This window comes from Panulirus ornatus, chromosome 2 (genome assembly GCF_036320965.1).
Source record: "Panulirus ornatus isolate Po-2019 chromosome 2, ASM3632096v1, whole genome shotgun sequence".
Classification (NCBI taxonomy): Eukaryota; Metazoa; Arthropoda; class Malacostraca; order Decapoda; family Palinuridae; genus Panulirus; species Panulirus ornatus.
In genome coordinates, this window is record NC_092225.1 from 96,192,245 (window position 1) to 96,215,568 (window position 23,324).

The 23,324-nt window shown below is 40.2% G+C and overlaps 1 protein-coding gene across 8 annotated transcripts in view; it reads right to left on the reverse strand.

The window, feature by feature from the left end:
- Positions 1-1,170: 1,170 nt before the first annotated feature.
- LOC139758637 (leucine-rich repeat and WD repeat-containing protein 1-like) overlaps positions 1,171-23,324 on the reverse strand; it is a 112,305-nt gene continuing 90,151 nt past the window's right edge. For all 8 annotated transcript variants that reach the window (XM_071680169.1, XM_071680197.1, XM_071680189.1 and 5 more), the window contains 3 exons: positions 22,275-22,375; positions 7,531-7,694; positions 1,171-5,490 (listed from right to left, as the gene is read on the reverse strand). In XM_071680169.1, coding sequence (XP_071536270.1) covers positions 5,341-5,490; positions 7,531-7,694; positions 22,275-22,375 — 415 coding nt within the window. In that variant the 3' untranslated portion in view covers positions 1,171-5,340. The remainder of the gene's footprint in view (positions 5,491-7,530; positions 7,695-22,274; positions 22,376-23,324) is intronic.

Genomic DNA, 23,324 nt, shown 5'->3' on the forward strand with positions numbered 1-23,324 from the left:
TGTGATGGACAGGATGTTGAGAGGAAGGCTACATTGCTACCTGCTGCCATCAAAGTATGAAAATAAGAAATAATTTTTAAAAGACCAATTGATTAATTTTACTATATTTCCCCTTATCTTAATCAGCTGAACTGAAGAAACAATATTAGAACTTTAGCATCATCAAAAGTAAATGCCCAAGGTATTCTAACATCTAAGAACAGTCACTTGTGTCCATGGAATAAATGCCCTGGAAAGTATGCATGGTTTAAAAAGTTAAATGGCACATATGAACCACCACATCATTCAAGGGGTCAGGCAACTGTGGCTCATATATGAGGCTTCTGGTCCAAATGATTAATCTATAGAATCATTGCTACATGACAGCGCTTACTATCAATATATAGGCTGATATATATAAGAGAAACTTTTGTTGGGACCAAAGCCCATAGTGCAAGGTAAAGGATAAAAAAAAAAAAAAACTGCTAAAGTACTCTGATCATAACAGCTGCATACAAATGAAGAGGTAACTATAGCCCAAAGTCAGTATCATCATTTGAATACTAGTCAGAATATTTTGTAAATCAGACTTAAGTAAATAGCATCTAAACGACACTGGCATTTTCCATGGGAATTCAGTACCAAACACAAGCATAACTTACACTAAGTTCATGATATATATATAGGAAGACCTTAAAACCCGATATGTAAGACGAGTAATAAGCAATTTGAGTTATATCATGGAAGTTCATTAAAATTCACAAGGTTATTATTCATGAGGTTTTTTCAGAAGATGAGGGAGGCGCTTCAATATGTATATATAAATATAATACTAGATAAGTCAAAATTAAGGAATAAAAACTATAATAATGAGAAGAAAACACTCACATCTCTTCTTTACAAACATTTCTTGATTATAAAAATATTGTCATGTTTCCTTATATCCTTCTCCCTATGCAAAAGTGACCTCTATTCTATACGCACAATGATGTAAACAAGAGACAGCTGCGTAGCAGTTTGATCAAAAAGCCAAAACAGAATTCTACAGCAAAATTTTAAGCCCCTCTCTGTATGTAAGGAAAAAGGCAACGAGAGGCAAAAAAAATTTACATATGGGAATTCAGTGGTAGCTTAGGAAGTTTTAACATATAAAGTCCTACCATCCTAAAAGGGTGAAGAATACCAAGTACATTAATCTACAACATACAGTTTTAATAAAGAGAACACTGCCTGGTTAAGTATCTTGCTTAACAAGTAAACATCTTACTGAAATATTCCAGGAAACAAGTGGCTTCTGTAAGTAATCTAAAAGTTTTCATAAAATAATTGTCATCTTCACATAACAATTTCAACAAAGAACATTAGCCTAGGCTGAAGTCCACATATGCCCAGTAATGATAAATCAATTAACCCTCAAGCTGGTGACTTCTTTCTTTTTTTTTTTTTACTTTAATTCGTACTTCTACAGCTTGCGTAGCACACCAACTCAGTATAATAATTACCCAATACTACACAAATGGCATACACAATAGTTCCCAATCTTTTTGATAGTCACACAACATTCAAACATTCATACTATAGATGTACCAATATATCTACATGAATTAGTGGATTTATCAAACCAATCTTTACTTATAATACCAGTTGTTGATAGATGCAACGTAATACAGAATGTACAATCTGTCCAAGTCATGAAAGATTCATACGCAACGTTTGAAAAACAAGTATAAGTATATCAATCAAACTGGTCCAATATATATACCTGCAACTTTTAGAGGTGCACAGAAATTACATTTGTGTAATTTCCAAGCAAATAATGAGAATCACTTCCACTCTTAATCTCATAAGCCCCTCAGTCTATATCAAGATCAAATACATGTGAATCAGGTGATGCATCTCAAAATCTCAATAGAAATCGAACATCAGATACAAGTAGAATATATAAGATCTGTATCTTACCAAACCAGAGGACAGCATCTAAAACAGGGCCATAATCTTCAAACTTTAAGTTGCCAGTGACTGTTTTTCAAAGTAAAGTTCCAGCATATTTAGAATAAGCACAATTATTGGTAGTGGTTTGGAAAATGTCTTCAAAATACACATCATGAACAGTCATAATCCAGCAAGAACCCAGATACCAATATCTTAATACAATAAACTCAAGCATTTTACTAAGTAATGCTGTAATGCCAATGATAAGTTCAGTCAGTGTTCCAGCTTGAAATTACTGAGTACAGCTGTTAATCCTATATGCTGTTATTAACCACTCAACCTGTTAATCATGTACAAACACTAGGGGAACATCACTCACAAGATAATTTACCACAGAAATCTGCTGAAAGTAGAAATGACAGCAATAAAATTTTTTGTAGCTGCATACTACAGACCTCAAATCATCCCTGCCACTCTCTCCAACCCTTCCCGGAATTAAGAAATAACTAAACCTTACACCTGAATCACCGGTACAACCAAATTCCCTCAATACCAAGCAATAGTAAAACTTAAGACACATCTCCAACAAACATAAACAGTCATCTCCCTGAAACCATTCTCAGTTCATCCATTTACAATGTAAAGTCTTAAAAACTTTAATTTTCTAGCAAAACGAGTTCCACAATCACGTCACAGATCTGGCCACATATATTCATTTATTCATTTATTATACTTTGTTGCTGTCTCCCGCGTTAGCGAGGTAGCACAAGGAAACAGACTAAAGAATGGCCCAACTCAACCACATACACATGCATATACATACACGCCCACACATGCACCTATACATGTTTGAGGACAATGTGTGGTGTGAGGTGGTTTGAGCGAGTGAGTAACGTAAGGGTAAGAGAGATGTGTGGAAATAAAAAGAGCGTGGTTGAGAGAGCAGAAGAGGGTGTTTTGAAATGGTTTGGGCACATGGAGAGAATGAGTGAGGAAAGATTGACCAAGAGGATATATGTGTCGGAGGTGGAGGGAACGAGGAGAAGAGGGAGACCAAATTGGAGGTGGAAAGATGGAGTGAAAAAGATTTTGTGTGATCGGGGCCTGAACATGCAGGAGGGTGAAAGGAGGGCAAGGAATAGAGTGAATTGGAGCGATGTGGTATACCGGGGTTGACGTGCTGTCAGTGGATTGAATCAAGGCATGTGAAGCGTCTGGGGTAAACCATGGAAAGCTGTGTAGGTATGTATATTTGCGTGTGTGGACGTATGTACATGTGTATGGGGGGGGGGTTGGGCCATTTCTTTCGTCTGTTTCCTTGCGCTACCTCGCAAACGCGGGAGACAGCGACAAAGTATAAGAAAAAAAAAAAAAAAAAAAAAAAAAAAATGAAATAAAATAAAATAAAATAAAACAGACATATACAAATATACACATGTACATATTCATACTTGCTGCCTTCATCCTTTCCCATCGCCACCCCGCCACACATAAAATAGCATTCCCCCCCTCCCCCACACAAGGTAGCACTAGGGAAAGACAAAAGGCCACATTCATTCACACTCAGTCTATAGCTGTCATGTGTAATGCACCGAAACCACAGCTCCCTTTCCACATCCAGGCATCACAAAACCTTCCATGGTTTACCCCAGATGCTTTACGCCTTTCACCCTCTTGTATGTTCTGGCCCCGATCACTCAAAATCACAACTACAAACATAAAAACAGCAAACAGATCCTGCCTATGCTGATACCAAAACTATTAATCCTTGATTGCCCATCATTAGCCCAATACAGTATGTACAAAACATCAGCAACTATTCTCCAAGATTTTTAGAACTGCCCTGGAAATATAGCAAGATATCTAAGTTTTTGGAATTCAATCAAGTATGCTGGGTTGCAAAAAAAAAAAATAATGAAACACAAGTGTGTTAACAATATGATAAGAGGTTTTTCATATCATCTGCCTTTTGTATTGTGGTAAATAATCCAGATAAACCATATGCTCTTCCTTCACCATTTCTGGCTCAAGTTGCAGGGGAATGACAGAATACAAAGCTTATAAATAGGTTAAGTGTGATGGGAACACAGAGAATTGAAGGAAAAATGCAGTTCACCCTATCAATTGTATCTCTATCACTTCCCATTTCATGCCACTTCCTTTTTGCTGCAATACTTTACTTTAGTTTGAACTCTTGAGAGATGACTGTTTTCCTGCCCACTCTCCTGGCTCGGTCACATAGCATCTCACGGCACTATATCCCTTGGGTGCTGCGAAATCACTGGCATCTCAGGATTTGTTAATTGAGTGACAGCTTCTTGTCTTCAATGGTCTGAGTGTCTGACTGCAAAACTATACCAAACATTTTTCTCATTCCTTTATTATCTTCTTTGGAAAAGTGTGTCTTTCATCATATAAAGAAAAAAATTACATTTTTAATCTTTCCTCCATCTAACTTAAATTTCATCTGGTTACCAATTTTCATGGTAGATGTTTCATTTCTCTTTTATATTATCTGGCCAAGTGATAACTTGAACATTTTTCATAAACAGAAAAAATAAAAATAAAAATTCAAGTATATTTCATCATTCAGTTAATTTACAATTACCTTACAATTCAATACAGTATGGGGTTCAATATTTGTATCACAATATTTCTTTTCAATCTTGCAAGACATTTTGGTACTAAACTGAATTCATGACCTGCAATGCTCTCTACTTAAGCAGAAACAAAGTTCACAATGTATAAAACATATGTACAAGAGGTTTAAAAAGATATCTGGTTTTGATAGAAAAAGTCTATACCTACACAGTACCTCTTACACAGGTACCATCAACAGGAACTTCCTGACAACCATCAAGAAAACATAAAATAACAACCTCGTCTTGTATTGTGACATCAAGTACCACAGATACTAAAATAAACTTCTTGCTCTAAAACAGAAATAATTTTTTGGAAGAATTAAAATTTCTGATAGAAGCAGTAGAGCATATTTTGGGTTAAAGCAGGATCTATGGTCAACCCGTGTCCATTATCCTAAATCACAGGATGCTCACTTTCAATAGCAGCATGTTGAAAATAATTTCTCCCAAAATTCTACTGGCAAACAGTATGGATATTACATGAATATCAAGTGTTAGAGATATGCTTTTAAAGGCTAAGATCAACATCCAGCATCAGTGATACGCCCTTCATGAGAATGAACACATCAAGTTAAGAATGACATAACACTGAGTACAGTAGCCCATTCTTTTCCTTTGAAGAAAAGAGAGAAAAAATATCCACAACATACAAATCCCCCACTTTTGTACCCACCCTTGGATAAAAGAAAACAACTTACAGGATGTACAGACTGGCAGTAAGGAGGTAGACTAGATGTTCACCAAACCTTGTTCTGGTATATTTTGAAACTTGGCTATTTATGGCTTCTTAATCATCATCTTGCTCCTTGCCTCTTTTCCAAATACACACCATATTGTTAGAAGTAACAGCAACAATGTGTTGACCTCCAGGAGAAACTGTGCACTTGTCAACAACTATGTCATAAGTGTCGAGGCGAAGTTTTCGAGCCTTCTCCACCTGGGAAAAAGAGATGACAGTTATATTTGATAGCATTTCATTGGGAAAGTTATGGAGGCTGTCATGAGTTTGAAAATGAAAATGGAGGCCAAAGTCCTTGCTGCAATAGGGAGCATGCAGGATAGATCAGTGTCTCTTTAGGCAAAGAAGGATATGTTTGAGAGCTTAGTAGTCTTGAAAGTGTAGGATGAAGAAGCACTAGATATGTAAATATATATGAACCAGGGCATGCAAAATGTCTGGGGTAAACCATGGAAAGGTCTGTGGGGCCTAGATGTGAATAGGGAGCTGTGGTTTTGGTGCATTACAAGACAGCTAGAGACTGAATGTGGCCTTTTTTGTCTGTTTTCCTCTTGCTACCTCCCTGAAGCAGGGGGTGGTGATGCTGTTTCCTGTGGGATGGGGTAGCGACAGGAATGGATGACAGCAAGAAAGTACAAATATGTACTTGTGTATGTGTGTATATGTCTGCATATATATATGTGGATTGTGGATTGAATCAGGGCATGTGAAGCGTCTGGGGTAAACCATGGAAAGTTGTGTGGGGTCTGGATGTGGAAAGGGAGCTGTGGTTTCGGGCATTATTGCATGACAGCTGGAGACTGAGTGTGAACGAATGGGGCCTTTGTTATCTTTTCCTAGCGCTACCTCGCACACATGAGGGGGAGGGGGATGGTATTCCATGTGTGGCGAGGTGGCGATGGGAATGAATAAAGGCAGGCAGTGTGAATTGTGTGCATGGGTATATATGTATGTATCTGTGTGTATATATATATATGTGTGTACATTGAGATGTATGGGTGTGTAGGTTTGCGTGTGTGGACGTGTGTGTATATACATGTGTATGGGGGTGGGTTGGGCCATTTCTTTCTTCTGTTTCCTTGTGCTACCTCGCAAATGCGGGAGACAGCGACAAAGCAAAATAAAAAAAAAAATTTATTTATTCATTTTGCTTTGTCACTGTCTCCCGCGTTTGCGAGGTAGCGCAAGGAAACAGACGAAAGAAATGGCCCAACCCACCCCCATACACATGTATATACATACACGTCCACACACGCAAATATACATACCTATACATCTCAATGTACACATATATATACGCACACAGACACATACATATATACCCATGCACACAATTCACATTATCTGCCTTTATTCATTCCTATCGCCACACATGGAATACCATCCCCCCCCCCCCATGTGTGTGAGGTAGCGCTAGGAAAAGGCAACAAAGGCCCCATTCGTTCACACTCAGTCTCTAGCTGTCATGCAAGAATGTGTATATGTTGATATATAATGAATAAGGGCAGATAGTATGAATTATGTACATGTGTAAATATGTATAGTCTGCGATGTATAGATATGTATATGTGCTGTATGTGGACGTGTATGTATGTACATGTGTATGTGGGTGGGATGGGCCACTCTTTTGTCTGTTTCCTTGCGCTACCTCGCTAATGCGGGAGACAGCAACAAAGTATAAATAAATAAATATGCTGATATGTATATGTATCCACAGTGGAAAGGATCACAATTTAGCGTGTGATCAAGTATATTCCTATGAGTCCACAGGGAAATGAAACACGATAAATTCCCAAGCACACTTTTGTGTAATAATCACATCGTCAGGGGAGATACAAGAAAGAAATATAAGTTGATATAAACAAAGAGATGCAGCAAGGACACCATTTGGTAAACAAGTACCTGGAGTCTGGTAATACTGTGTGTGTTAAACTGATTTGGACAGATGGAGAGAATGTTTAAAGAAATATTGACAAAAATCAATGTCTCAGAAAATGAAGGAGCAAGCAGGAGTATCTCCAAGTAGTTATGACAAGGTTTTGCTATGATGGCAGAGCAGGTATATCTTGTTGAAGATAGAAAAATGAAATGGAGGGCTTGATTAAGGATGGTAGCCTCTGGGGTAGGAGCAATATGCATAACAGTTTGAGACTGCATGTGTGCCCACTATATGTTTGACCCAGATGCTACTTCACTAAAGCAAGAAATGCTATTGGAAAAAAAAATCAAATAACTCACCTCCGCATCTTCCAATTCAGGCCATTCTAAGATCTTGACAGGCTCCACTAGTGGCAGCTGTGGTCCTTCTGTTAGTGGACTGCTAACTTTACCAGAAACATAATCAGCGAGGTCATACACCCACAACGCTCCTTTGTCATCACCACATACAAGAATACATGATCCTGCAATACATGAAATCAAATTATAAAGTGCTCTGATGACCATCTCTTTCATTATACTACATGGGAAGATGTCCTAGGGTGACTATGAATACAATAAATAAATAAAATATACTGTTAGGAATGTACAGGAATCTTTCAAGATGTAAAGTATGATATTATCTATCTTTCCATCTGTTACCTTTAATTCCAATCCCAATCACATGACCAAGAGCATTAAGCCTTTCACTTCATCTAAAATCATCCTTATATAATGCAAAAGTGTTTCACTGCTAACAAAGATGCATCTTAGTATACCTTGTAAACAAATCTATTCATCAAAGGAGACTACCATCTCTACTTACACCAGCATCCTCACACTATACATCTTCACAGCACATGACAAAATATAATTCTTTAAACAATATCTCCTGATACAACTCTAATCCTAATCAATGCTCTCACTGCATCTCATCTCTTTTGCATTCTAGCTCCTCTCAAAACATCAAAAATAGAACCACATATCTCTACCAACCTATCAAGTCATACAACCAAGTCAGCCATACCATAACTCTATCCTTTTTCCTTAGTCTTGTCTCCTAAAAATTTTTCCTACTTTTCTCTCTCATCTCAGACACGTCATCATTTTTCATACACTATAATATTATGGATTCCAACCCTATTTCTCTCTCATGACTCCTCTTTCAAATACAACAAACTTCCATCTAACTTTAAAATGAATGTAGTTTTCTCCCTTTATACGAACTTCCAAGTTACTGAACTAATGTAATACCCCAATAGATTCCACCGTCGTCACTCTTTTATACACTATAATATTATGGATTCCAACCCTATTTCTCTCTGTCATGACTCCTCTTTCAAACAAAACAAACTTCCATCTAACTTTCAAATAAGTGTAGTTTTCTTTCTTTATACAAACTTCCAAGTTACTGAACAAATGTAATACCACTATAGATTCCACCATCATCACTTTATCTTCCACTTTATACTAATGCCTCTTAATGTTCAATCTCTCTTAAATCTTTATTCTACATTAACACAGCATTCAAACTTTGCCAAACTTTCCCTAATTGCATAACAAACAACAGGTACATAAAGCATTTACTCACTCCCATTTTCATCTAATTTCTGCTGTTCACTCTGTTGTTACATCTCACACATGCTTGACTCTACAAATGGCAGAACAGCCACCACAGTCTTTCTACTACATGATATGCTCTTCAAATCTTACACGGTTCCCAAGAATTGCCTCCACCAGTCTTCCTACTAAATGATATGCTCTTCAAGTTTTACATTGTTCCCAAGTCTCTTTCATGTGTCTAGATCAATAAAAACACACATAGGCCTATATTCTAGAGTCCAGACCTCTAGCTTCGTTTCGCTCAGAGCCAAAACATCCAGGTCCCTTTCCTCAAACATAGTACCTATCTCTCTTTTTTTTCTCATCTTGTTACATCCACACACATTTAGACACCCCAATCTGAGCCTTCGAGGAGAATGAGCACTCCCGGCATGACTCCTTCTTCTGTTTCCCCTTTCAGTAAATTGAAATACAAGGAGGGGAGGGTTTCTAGCCCTCCGCTCCCGTCCCCTTTAGTCGCCTTCTACGACACGCAGGGAATGCGTGGGAAGTATTCTTTCTCCCCCTATCCCCAGGGATAACCTCTCATGACAAATGTTTGGAGTTTTAGAAAGATGGGCCAACAGATTATGGTCCAAATACTATATATGGTATACACAGTTAGCAAATACAAAAAGAATTTGATTTATCACTACATTGTTCACCAATCAATGTTGCCAAAGTTAAAACAAAGCATAATTCATTATATTGGTTTGATGATTATCCTTTTATATATATCACAAATAGCCTAGATCTGTAAAGCAAATGATAGTAAACATATTAGCATTTCATGTGTAAGGGGAGAAGGGGTGGATTCATGGGGTCTGGACAATAGTAAACAATTTCCACACATACAATAACAGCAAAGTCTCAATTTCAGGAACAGAATGTAGTATCAAAGCGATATCAAAGAGAAGGTGAGAGAGAGAGAGAGAGAGAGATGAAGGTACCTGTAATCCTTCTAACTATCATCCCAGCGATCTCACTTTTACTCTCTCCAAAGTCTGACACTCCTTAACCCTTAATTTCTCACACACTTTGAATCCCAAGCCTTTCATTCTGATCACAGATATGGCTTCCTACAAAACTCACTTCTAGTCTTCCTCTCTTTGGTGATTTTGGTGAGTCTTGTTGTTTCCCTTAAATTTTCAAAAGCATCTCAAGGGGTAAGGTACATGTCTTTACTTTCTAAACTCCTTTTCTGTTTTCTATGCTTCTATCTGTTCACTAATGCACAGCTTTATCCCTACCTGATACATAACAAGTTGTTGATGGAGTGACTTCCCTGTTATATTCTATCACCCATGTTGCTCTGCAGGGTTCTTCCTATCACTTTTTATCCTCCCTTATTATATGATCTCTCTTCAACTTAATTTTATTTACTCTTATGCAAGTGATTCCACTTTACACAAACTAACATACCCTACCCTCCTCACTCTGATATCTATTCTTTCTCTAACTGAAAATATCTCCTCTCTCAATCTGGACCTGGGCCTGATCTGTGAATGGGAATGCACAAACACATTTAAATTCTCCCCTATCCCTGGGGATAGGGGAGAAAGAATACTTCCTACGCATTCCTCACGTGTCGTAGAAGGCAACTAAAGGGGACGGGAGCAGGGGGCCAGAAACCCTCCCCTCCTTGTATTTTAACTTTCTAAAAGGGGAAACAGAAGAAGGAGTCACGCAAGGAGTGCTCATCCTCCTCGAAGGCTCAGATTGGGGTGTCTAAATGTGTGTGGATGTAACCAAGATGAGAAAAAAGGAGAGATAGGTAGTATGTTTGAGGAAAGGAACCTGGATGTTTTGGCTCTGAGTGAAACGAAGCTAAAGGGTAAAGGGGAAGAGTGGTTTGGGAATGTCTTGGGAGTAAAGTCAGGGGTTAGTGAGAGGACAAGAGCAAGGGAAGGAGTAGCACTACTCCTGAATCAGGAGTTGTGGGAGTATGTGATAGAGTGTAAGAAAGTAAATTCTAGATTGATATGGGTAAAACTGAAAGTTGATGGAGAGAGATGGGTGATTATTGGTGCATATGCACCTGGGCATGAGAAGAAAGATCATGAGAGGCATGTGTTTTGGGAGCAGCTGAATGAGTGTGTTAGTGGTTTTGATGCACAAGACCGGGTTATAGTGATGGGTGATTTGAATGCAAAGGTGAGTAATGTGGCAGTTGAGGGAATAATTGGTATACATGGAGTATTCAGTGTTGTAAATGGAAATGGTGAAGAGCTTGTAGATTTATGTGCTGAAAAAGGACTGGTGATTGGGAATACCTGGTTTAAAAAGCGAGATATACATAAGTATACGTATGTAAGTAGGAGAGATGGCCAGAGAGCGTTATTGGATTACGTGTTAATTGATAGACGCATGAAAGAGAGACTTTTGGATGTTACTGTGCTGAGAGGTGCAACTGGAGGGATGTCTGATCATTATCTTGTGGAGGCGAAGGTGAAGATTTGTGGGGGTTTTCAGAAAAGAAGAGAGAATGTTGGGGTGAAGAGAGTGGTGAGAGTAAGAGAGCTTGGGAAGGAGACTTGTGTGAGGAAGTACCAGGAGAGACTGAGTACAGAATGGAAAAAGGTGAGAACAAAGGAGGTAAGGGGAGTGGGGGAGGAATGGGATGTATTTAGGGAAGCAGTGATGGCTTGCACAAAAGATGCTTGTGGCATGAGAAGCATGGGAGGTGGGTTGATTAGAAAAGGTAGTGAGTGGTGGGATGAAGAAGTAAGATTATTAGTGAAAGACAAGAGAGAGGCATTTGGACGATTTTTGCAGGGAAAAAATGCAAATGAGTGGGAGAGGTATATAAGAAAGAGGCAGGTCGTCAAGAGAAAGATGCAAGAGGTGAAAAAGAGGGCAAATGAGAGTTAGGGTGAGAGAGTATCATTAAATTTCAGGGAGAATAAAAAGATGTTTTGGAAGGAGGTAAATAAAGTGCGTAAGACGAGGGAGCAAATGGGAACTTCAGTGAAGGGGGCTAATGGGGAGGTGATAACAAGTAGTGGTGATGTGAGAAGGAGATGGAGTGAGTATTTTGAAGGTTTGTTGAATGTGTTTGATGATAGAGTGGCAGATATAGGGTGTTTTGGTCGAGGTGGTGTGCAAAGTGAGAGGGTTAGGGAAAATGATTTGGTAAATAGAGAAGAGGTAGTAAAAGTTTTGCGGAAGATGAAAGCCCGCAAGGCAGCAGGTTTGGATGGTATTGCAGTGGAATTTATTAAAAAAGGGGGTGACTGTGTTGTTGACTGGTTGGTAAGGTTATTTAATGTATGTATGATTCATGGTGAATAAGAGCAAGGTTATTAGGTACAGTAGGGTTGAGGGTCAAGTCAATTGGGAGGTGAGTTTGAATGGAGAAAAACTGGAGGAAGTGAAGTGTTTTAGATATCTGGGAGTGGATCTGGCAGCGGATGGAACCATGGAAGCGGAAGTGGATCATAGGGTGGGGGAGGGGGCGAAAATCCTGGGGGCCTTGAAGAATGTGTGGAAGTCGAGAACATTATCTCGGAAAGCAAAAATGGGTATGTTTGAAGGAATAGTGGTTCCAACAATGTTGTATGGTTGCGAGGCGTGGGCTATGGATAGAGTTGTGCGCAGGAGGATGGATGTGCTGGAAATGAGATGTTTGAGGACAATGTGTGGTGTGAGGTGGTTTGATCGAGTGAGTAACGTAAGGGTAAGAAAGATGTGTGGAAATAAAAAGAGCGTGGTTGAGAGAGCAGAAGAGGGTGTTTTGAAGTGGTTTGGGCACGTGGAGAGGATGAGTGAGGAAAGATTGACCAAGAGGATATATGTGTCGGAGGTGGAGGGAACAAGGAGAAGAGGGAGACCAAATTGGAGGTGGAAAGATGGAGTGAAAAAGATTTTGTGTGATCGGGGCCTGAGCATGCAGGAGGGTGAAAGGAGGGCAAGGAATAGAGTGAATTGGAGCGATGTGGTATACCGGGGTTGACGTGCTGTCAGTGGATTGAAGCAGGGCATGTGAAGCGTCTGGGGTAAACCATGGAAAGCTGTGTAGGTATGTATATTTGCGTGTGTGGACGTATGTATATACATGTGTATGGGGGGGGGGTTGGGCCATTTCTTTCGTCTGTTTCCTTGCGCTACCTCGCAAACGCGGGAGACAGCGACAAAGTATAATAATAAAAAAAAAATATGATTCATGGTGAGGTGCCTGAGGATTGGCGGAATGCTTGCATAGTGCCATTGTACAAAGGCAAAGGGGATAAGAGTGAGTGCTCAAATTACAGAGGTATAAGTTTAGTGAGTATTCCTGGTAAATTATATGGGAGGGTATTGATTGAGAGGGTGAAGGCATGTACAGAGCATCAGATTGGGGAAGAGCAGTGTGGTTTCAGAAGTGGAAGAGGATGTGTGGATCAGGTGTTTGCTTTGAAGAATGTATGTGAGAAATACTTAGAAAAACAAATGGATTTGTATGTAGCATTTATGGATCTGGAGAAGGCATATGATAGAGTTGATAGAGATGCTCTGTGGAAGGTTTTAAGAATATATGGTGTGGGAGGCAAGTTGTTAGAAGCAGTGAAAAGTTTTTATTGAGGATGTAAGGCATATGTATGGGTAGGAAGAGAGGAAAGTGATTGGTTCTCAGTGAATGTAGGTTTGCGGCAGGGGTGTGTGATGTCTCCATGGTTGTTTAATTTGTTTATGGATGGGGTTGTTAGGGAGGTGAATGCAACAGTTTTGGAAAGAGGGGCAAGTATGCAGTCTGTTGTGGATGAGAGAGCTTGGGAAGTGAGTCAGTTGTTGTTCGCTGATGATACAGCGCTGGTGGCTGATTCAGGTAAGAAACTGCAGAAGCTGGTGACTGAGTTTGGTAAAGTGTGTGAAAGAAGAAAGTTAAGAGTAAATGTGAATAAGAGCAAGGTAATTAGGTACAGTAGGGTTGAGGGTCAAGTCAATTGGGAGGTAAGTTTGAATGGAGAAAAACTGGAGGAAGTAAAGAGTTTTAGATATCTGGGAGTGGATCTGGCAGTGGATGGAACCATGGAAGCGGAAGTGAATCATAGGGTGGGGGAGGGGGCGAAAATTCTGGGAGCCTTGAAGAATGTTTGGAAGTCGAGAACATTATCTCGGAAAGCAAAAATGGCTATGTTTGAAGGAATAGTGGTTCCAATAATGTTGTATGGTTGCGAGGCATGGGCTATGGATAGAGTTGTGCGCAGGAGGGTGGATGTGCTGGAAATGAGATGTTTGAGGACAATATGTGGTGTGAGGTGGTTTGATCGAGTAAGTAATGTAAGGGTAAGAGAGATGTGTGGAAATAAAAAGAGTGTGGTTGAGAGAGCAGAAGAGGGTGTTTTGAAATGGTTTGGTCACATGGACAGAATGAGTGAGGAAAGATTGACCAAGAGGATATATGTGTCAGAGGTGGAGGGAACGAGGAGAAGTGGGAGACCAAACTGGAGGTGGAAAGATGGAGTGAAAAAGATTTTGAGTGATCGGGGCCTGAACATGCAGGAGGGTGAAAGGCGTGCAAGGAATAGAGTGAATTGGAACGATGTGGTATACCGGGGTCGACGTGCTGTCAATGGATTGAACCAGGGCATGTGAAGCGTCTGGGTAAACCATGGAAAGTGTGTGGGGCCTGGATGTGGAAAGGGAGCTGTGATTTCGGTGCATTATTACATGACAGCTAGAGACTGAGTGTGAACGAATGGGGCCTTTGGTGTCTTTTCCTAGCGCTACCTCGCACACATGAGGGAGGAGGGGGTTGTTATTCCATGTGTGGTGAGGTGGCGATGGGAACAAATAAAAGGCAGACAGTATGAATTATGTACATGTGTATATATGTATATGTCTGTGTGTGTATATATATGTGTACATTGAGATGTATAGGTATGTATATTTGCGTGTGTGGACGTGTATGTATAAACATGTGTATGTGGGCGGGTTGGGCCATTCTTTTGTCTGTTTCCTTGCGCTACCTCGCTAACGCGGGAGACAGCGACAAAGCAAAATAAATAAATAAATAAATATAAATAAAATGCAATCTCTTTCTCCATTCCTGGCACTATCCCATCCACAGGAAACAGCATCGCTACCCCCTGCTTCAGAGAGGTAGCACCAAGAAACCCGACAAAAAAGGCCACAGTTCATACTCAGTCTCTAGCTGTCATGTGTAATGCACTGAAAACACAGCTCCCTATCCACATCCAGGCCCTACAGACCTTTCCATGGTTTACCCCAGACGTTTCACATACCCTGGTTCAGTCCATTGACAGCATGTCGACCCCAGTATAAATGACACGATAAATATAAAATGATATCCCTGGGGATGGGGGAGAAAGAATACATGCTACGTATTCCATGCGTGTCGTAGGAGGCGACTTAAAGGTGAGGGAGCAGGGGGCTGGAAATCCTCCCCTCTCGTTTAATATTCCAAAAGAGGAACAGAGAAGGGGGGCCAAGTGAGGATATTCCCTCTAAGACTCAGTTCTCTGTTCTTAACGCTACCTTGCTAATCCAGGAAATGGCGAATATATATATAAAAAAAAAAAATGAATGAAATAGAAAATAAAAAATAAATACTAAAATCTTTTTAAATGGCACTTGTTCCTCTCTGTTCAATTCTGAGACTACAATTCAACCAAGCGATAACACAAATATGATATCCTGGTAATCCTACAATCAACATCATAAAAGTCTGCTTCCTAAAAGTTAGGGGTGTGTATATGTAGCATAATAATTCTTCTTTAGTAACCACTTCACAGTTAAAAGGGTTTCATTTGACCCAGCATGGAAAGGTAAGATGCTTTAAATTTGCCTAATTTTGAAGAAAGAAGTGAGGGGTGACATGACCACAACCTTTAAGGCTATAAACATAAAACTGAAAAAAAGGGCATAACATGAAATCAAGCAAGAAAACTGTGAAAAAAGATGTTAAGGAAGTGCATTTATATCACTGGTGGCTTACCAGAAAAGAATTATGGCATACAGAAACTTCATAAGTTGTATCAAATAGAAAGTTCTAGGATGGAGCCCCACAAGTGTAAAACTCCCACTCCAGACAATACAAATACATAATTACATATCTGAGTCCAATCTTCCTTCACCTCTAACCAACAAGGTAAGAATAAAAAGCCTTCTGTTTTGTTAATTCTCCATGGATCATCCTTCTCCATCCATCCCTTCCTGACTGCTGTAATGTTGCTATCCTCTACCTGTTTTACATACATCATTTCAGTCAGTGCTCTTATGAACTGTTTGCGAGTGTCCATGCCACCAATGCCTGGACCCATTGTATGTATCTGGCTAGTGCTTCCCATGGTTCTAGTGTGAAAACTGGCTGCATGACGAAAGAGTTATAACAGTACCTTTCCCTGACCAGCAAAGCTGAGGAATTTTTATCCTTCCCTCAATTTTTCCTCTACATACTAGCTCTGCCATCATGGGTAAACCTTAACATAGGTACTTAAAGTTTTGGAAAGAGGGGCAAGTATGAAGTCTGTTGGGGATGAGAGAGCTTGGGAAGTGAGTCAGTTGTTGTTCGTTGATGATACAGCGCTGGTGGCTGATTTATGTGAGAAACTGCAGAAGCTGGTGACTGAGTTTGGTAAAGTGTGTGAAAGAAGAAAGTTAAGAGTAAATGTGAATAAGAGCAAGGTTATTAGGTACAGTAGGGTTGAGGGTCAAGTCAATTGGGAGGTGAGTTTGAATGGAGAAAAACTGGAGGAAGTGAAGTGATTTAGATATCTGGGAGTGGATCTGGCAGCGGATGGAACCATGGAAGCGGAAGTGGATCATAGGGTGGGGGAGGGGGCGAAAAATTCTGGGAGCCTTGAAGAATGTGTGGAAGTCGAGAACATTATCTTGGAAAGCAAAAATGGGTATGTTTGAAGGAATAGTGGTTCCAACAATGTTGTATGGTTGCGAGGCGTGGGCTATGGATAGAGTTGTGCGCAGGAGGATGGATGTGCTGGAAATGAGATGTTTGAGGACAATGTGTGGTGTGAGGTGGTTTGATCGAGTAAGTAACGTAAGGGTAAGAGAGATGTGTGGAAATAAAAAGAGCTTGGTTGAGAGAGCAGAAGAGGGTGTTTTGAAATGGTTTGGGCACATGGAGAGAATGAGTGAGGAAAGATTGACCAAGAGGATATATGTGTCGGAGGTGGAGGGAACGAGGAGAAGAGGGAGACCAAATTGGAGGTGGAAAGATGGAGTGAAAAAGATTTTGTGTGATCGGGGCCTGAACATGCATGAGGGTGAAAGGAGGGCAAGGAATAGAGTGAATTGGAGCGATGTGGTATACCGGGGTTGACGTGCTGTCAGTGGATTGAATCAAGGCATGTGAAGCGTCTGGGGTAAACCATGGAAAGCTGTGTAGGTATGTATATTTGCGTGTGTGGACGTATGTATATACATGTGTATGTGGGTGGTGTGGGCCATTTCTTTCGTCTGTTTCCTTGCGCTACCTCGCAAACGCGGGAGAGAGCGGGAAAAAAAAAAAAAAAAAAAGGTACTTAAAAGGTACTCTTAGGAACTCCTACGTCCCTTCTACCTTTAAAGTCAGGTCTTCAAAAATTTGTGGAGCGCTGATTAATTTCTTTGTCCTTTTTCTCACTCTAATTTCTTTTCACTCTACATGGCTATGATAGCAGTAAACATTTGCTACATATGCAGTGTTGCCTACTGCTGCAAGCAACTTGGCTTAAGCATATTTTCTACAATATCAAAAAAGCAAATAAACCACCTATATATTTGGTAGTAATACATGGCTCAAAGGCTCAGTCATTTGTTCTGGATGCTACCTCTCTCATGTGAGGAAAGCAAACAGGTATGAAAGGGAGAAGGTGACATTTTTCTTTTGTTTTCATTCTTGTTTGCCATTTCCAGTGCCAGAGAAAGATGAGGATTGACCTCATTAGCTCACATCCACTCTTTGGTTGTCATGTATGATGCACTGAAACCAAAGCCTCCTATCCACAGCCAAGTCCCATAGACCTGTGGTTTCCATCGAGCACTTTACATGCCCACTGTATGACATCATACTGCCCACTATACATCAGTGACACTTCAAATATATCAAACAGGATCCCTTTCTGTAATGTTACAAGGGTTCTGTCATTATTAACCTTTTTGGTGCTTTGGGTGATAATTAATGCATACTACTGGCATCAATATGCAAACATAATTTCCTTTCACAAGTTGAATTTTATGTATATTGTAGGCCCTGTTGGCATACCAAAGATAGCAGTCTAACAAAGGACAAGTCACTAGAGCTGCCTAAAAGCCTCTATCACATGCTAATATCCAAAGTGAACAGTTGCTTGTACACCTTCACAGACCTACAGTATCAATAGCACACCCACTACCACTCACAGCTCCTCCTGCTTGTATCTAGAATTACACAACCTTGTAAATAATGTTTTTTTTTTTTCTAAACCAGGTAGGCTTATCTATTTTTTGTGCACTTATTCATATCGATATAAGGTAGGGTATTTTTTATCTTACTTAGAATTGGCCACTTTGGTATATGCCAGTAAGGATTATCTCCTATGACACTTGGGGTAAGTTTCAATTCATAAGATTAAAAATATTTTTCATCTTTTTCACCTATTTCTTTTGTTTTTTTTATATGTTTACCATTTCTCATATTAACGAGGAAGTCAGGAACAGAAGAAATGGCACTAATTTGTGCATGTCCACTCTGTAGCTGTTATACATAATGTACCAACAACACATACACACTATCTGCATCCCTGATTACCTCACAAGCCCTAATTCTGCCCACTGACAGCTTGTTGCCCCTATGTACCACACTGCTCTACTTCACTCCATTCCATGCATGTCTCACACCATCCTGCAAGAAACAACATACATTTGCTGAAAACCCAATGCATATCTCACTCCATCTCTAAATCTCATCCTGTTTCTCCTTATTTCCTCCACTTTTGATGCATATAACCTCTTAGTTCTTCTTCACTGTCCTTTTCCATATTTCCAAACCTTTTCAGCACACCCTGCTCAGATTTCTAAAATACACTCTGCTTACTACCAAACCTTTCTCTAACAATGATCCTCCTCTCATTCCATGAAAGCTTGAGAAACGATGTGAGCGAATTTCTTCGTCTGTTCCTAGTGCTTGCCTTTTTAACATGGGAATGGTAAACAAGTATGGGGAAAATAAGTATGTGGGGTCTGGCTGTGGACAGGGGATCTGGTTTCAGCACACTATACATCAGCTAAAGCATGGCTGTAAGCAAATGAAACTTTCTTGTCTGTTCTTGGCATTACCTAGCTGCACTGGAAAATGGCAAACATTACAAAAAAAAAAAAAAATGTATATGTAAATATGTAAATGTTAGTTGTTGTTCGCTGATGATCCAGAGCTGGTGGCTGATTCATGTGAGAAACTGCAGAAGCTGGTGACTGAGTTTGGTAAAGTGTGTGAAAGAAGAAAGTTAAGAGTAAATGTGAAGAGCAAGGTTATTAGGTGCAGTAGGGTTGAGGGTCAAGTCAATCGGGAGGTAAGTTTGAATGGAGAAAAACTGGAGGAAGTAAAGTGTTTTAGATATCTGGGAGTGGATCTGGCAGCGGATGGAACCATGGAAGCGAAAGTGAATCATAGGGTGGGGGAGGGGGAGAAAATCCTGGGAGCCTTGAAGAATGTGTGGAAGTCGAGAACATTATCTCCGAAAGCAAAAATGGGTATGTCTGAAGGAATAGTGGTTCCAACAATGTTGTATGGTTGCGAGGCGTGGGCTATGGATAGAGTTGTGCGTAGAAGGGTGGATGTGCTGGAAATGAGATGTTTGAAGACAATGTGTGGTGTGAGGTGGTTTGATCGAGTAAGTAATGTAAGGGTAAGAGAGATGTGTGGAAATAAAAAGAGCGTGGTTGAGAGAGCAGAAGAGGGTGTTTTGAAATGGTTTGGGCACATGGAGAGAATGAGTGAGGAAAGATTGACCAAGAGGATATATGTGTTGGAGGTGGAGGGAACGAGGAGAAGTGGGAGACCAAATTGGAGGTGGAAAGATGGAGTGAAAAAGATTTTGAGTGATCGGGGCCTGAACATGCAGGAGGGTGAAAGGCGGGCAAGGAATAGAGTGAACTGAATCGATGTGGAATACCAGGGTTGACGTGCTGTCAGTGGATTGAATCAGGGCATGTGAAGCGTCTGGGGTAAACCATGGAAAGTTGTGTGGGGCCTGGATGTGGAAAGGGAGCTGTAGTTTCAGGCATTATTGCATGACAGCTAGAGACTGAGTGTGAACGAATGGGGCCTTTGTTGTCTTTTCCTAGCGCTACCTGGTACACATGAGGGGGGAGGGGGATGGTATTCCATGTGTGGCGAGGTGGCGATGGGAATGAATAAAGGCAGACAGTGTGAATTGTGTGCATGGGTATATATGTATGTGTCTGTGTGTGTATATATATGTGTACATTGAGATGTATAGGTATGTATATTTGCGTGTGTGGATGTGTATGTATATACATGTGTATGGGGGCGGGTTGGGCCATTTCTTTCATCTGTTTCCTTGCGCTACCTCGCAAACGCGGGAGACAGTGACAAAGCAAAATAAATAGAAAAAAAAAAATATGTAAATGATAACCATAAACAATGATGAACATCATTTACTGTATTTTATCACAAGGTTTACCCACTTACCTCTCCTGTCACCACACAAGCTGATAATGACATTACCACAGTCATATCAGGTAGGTTAGCTCACTTGTTTGTACATATCCTTTACTTTTACATGTATTTCTTTCATTTTATATAGAGAAACAGGAAATCTGATCCTTTACCCTGATGAAAATCTTTCTGCAGGTCAACTCCACTTTAAGGATTTTGTTTGTGTGTGTTTGGAGAAAAACTGGAGGAAGTGAAGTGATTTAGATATCTGGAAGTGGATTTAGCAGCAGATGGAACCATGGAAGCAGAAGTGAGACACATGGTGGGGAGGGGGCGAAGGTCCCGGGAGCGTTGAAAAATGTGTGGAAGGCAAGAACATTATCTTGGAGAACAAAAATGTGTATGTTTGAAGGAATAGTGGTTCCAACAATGTAATAAGCTTGCGAGGCGTGGGCTACAGATAGGGTTGAGCAGAGGAGGGTGGATGTGTTGGAAATGAGATGTTTGAGGATAATACGCGGTGTGAGGTGGTTTGATCGAGTAAGCTGTGAAAGGGTAAGAGAGGTGTGGTAATAAAAAGAGTGTGGTTGAGAGAGCAGAAGAGGGTGCACTGAAATGGTTTGGTCACATAGAGAGAACGAGTGAGGAAAGATTGACAAAGAGGATATATGTGTCAGAGGTGGAGGGAACAAGGAGAAGTGGGAGACCATATTGGAGGTGGAAGGATGGAGTGAAAAAGATTTTGAGCGATTGGGGCCTGAACATACAGAAGGGTGAAAGGCATGCAAGGAATAGTGTGAATTAAAATGATTTGGTATACCGGGGTCGACGTGCTGTCAATGGACTGAACCAAGGCATGTGAAGTGTCTGGGGTAAACCATGGAAAGTTTTGTTGGGCCTGGATGTGGAAAAGGGAGCTGTGGTTTTAGTCCATTATACATGACAGCTAAAGACTGAGTGTGAACGAATGTGGCCTTTGTTGTCTTTTCCTAATGCTACCTCACAAGCGCATGGGGGGAGGGGGATGCCATTTCGTGTGAGGTGGGGTGGTGACAGGAATGGATGAAGGCAGCAAGTATGAATATATACAGTGTGTGTGCGTGCGCGTGTTGTGTGTGTGTGTGTGTGTGTGTGTGTGTGTGTGTGTGTGTGTGTGTGTGTACACAACAACTTCCATATATCCTTCCTGCTCATCATACCTCTAACTCAGTGGTTCTCAACCTTTTCTTGCTGTCACCTATAGGACCTCATAGCCTTCAGACACATGATAATTATATTCACAAGAACCATATTGATAAGTAATATGTATTTCTTGATTTATTTCCAGAATTACTTACATATGGTACCTCTGTAGTTCAGCTGATGTAAAGTCTTTTGATCTTTTTCTTTGTGCTGGATGTTTCCATGGTTTAGGTGCACATGAATGACAACCATCAATATACTAGCCTATAAATATTGTAGCTGAATAATGTTTATCTGTGTAATGTTGAATGTTTAACAAAAATTTCTTTGTGTAAAGTTGCACTTCAAAAATCTACCAGAAGGCTCTCCACAACTCTGCTTTGACCCCCAACCCAATTTGGTTAGCATTCTGAGACTGGAAAGCAGTGCTCTAAACCATAAAAGAAAAATAAATCATACACCTGATATCAAAATACATAAGAAATTACAAGTCTTTCAAGCTTATGTAATCAACACAACATCCCTTCTCTTTTTTTTTTTTCTTTTCCTTTTTTTACTAACACATGAATTCTGACTCACCTGGGTCAAGCCCCATGTTCATGCAGTAATTATCTGTGTCACTCCATCATAACCTACACCCCTTCTCTCTCTCTCTCTTACTAACACATGAATTCTGACTCACCTGGGTCAAGCCCCATGTTCATGTAGTAATTATCTGTGTCACTCCATCGTAACTTGAGCATTTCTTCACCTGCTACCTTTGTTTCAAACTGAGAGCGAGCCCTGCAAAACAGAAAACAAAATGATAAATTTATCAAGATTATGCCTTTTCCAATAACTAATACATGGTGGTAAACTTCTAAACAACTTAATTGCATGGAACCATCTTTTCATGTTAAAAAGCAATATCAGACAGCTTTAAAATTCTGTGCACTCTTTGTGCATGTCATAGAGGGCAACTAAATGGGTGGGAGTGGGGCTGTAAACCCTTCATTCTTGCATCTGACTTTCTAAAAGACTTAACAGAATAAGGAACCAACCAAGGAGTGCTTATCTTCCATGATGGCTCAGCTGGAGTGTCTAAATGTGTGGGTGTAACCAAGATGAAAGCAGAGGACAGACAGATAGAATGTTTATGGAAAGAAACCTAGATGTTCTGGCTCTGAGTGAAACGAAACTCAAGGGTAAAGGGGAAGAATATTTTGAAAATGTCTTAGAAGTAAAGTCAGGGGCTGGTGAGATGACAAGAGATAAGGAAGGAGTAACACTACTCCAGGAGCAATAGATGTAGGAGTGTGTGAAGGATTGAAAGGAAGTAAATCCTAGATTGATGTGTGTAAAAATGAAAGCGGATGGCACGAGATGGGTGATTATTAATGCTTATGCACATGGACATGAGAAAAAAGATTATGAGAGGCAAGTGTTCTGGAGCAGCTGAGTGAGTGTGCCAAAAGTTTTGATGTAAGAAAAAAGGTATTAGTGATGGGTGACCTGAATGCGATGTCGAGTAATGTGGAAGTCGAAAGTATTATGGGGAGTGTGTGTGCCTTATCAAGGAAAATGGTGAACAGCTTGTGGAGCCGTGGGGTATTTCATGTGTGGTGGGGTGGCGACAAGAATGGATAAAGGCAGCAAGTATGAATATGTACATGTGTATAAATGTCTGTGTCGGTATATGTATGTATATGTTGAAATGTATATGTGCACATGTGGGCATTTATATATATACATG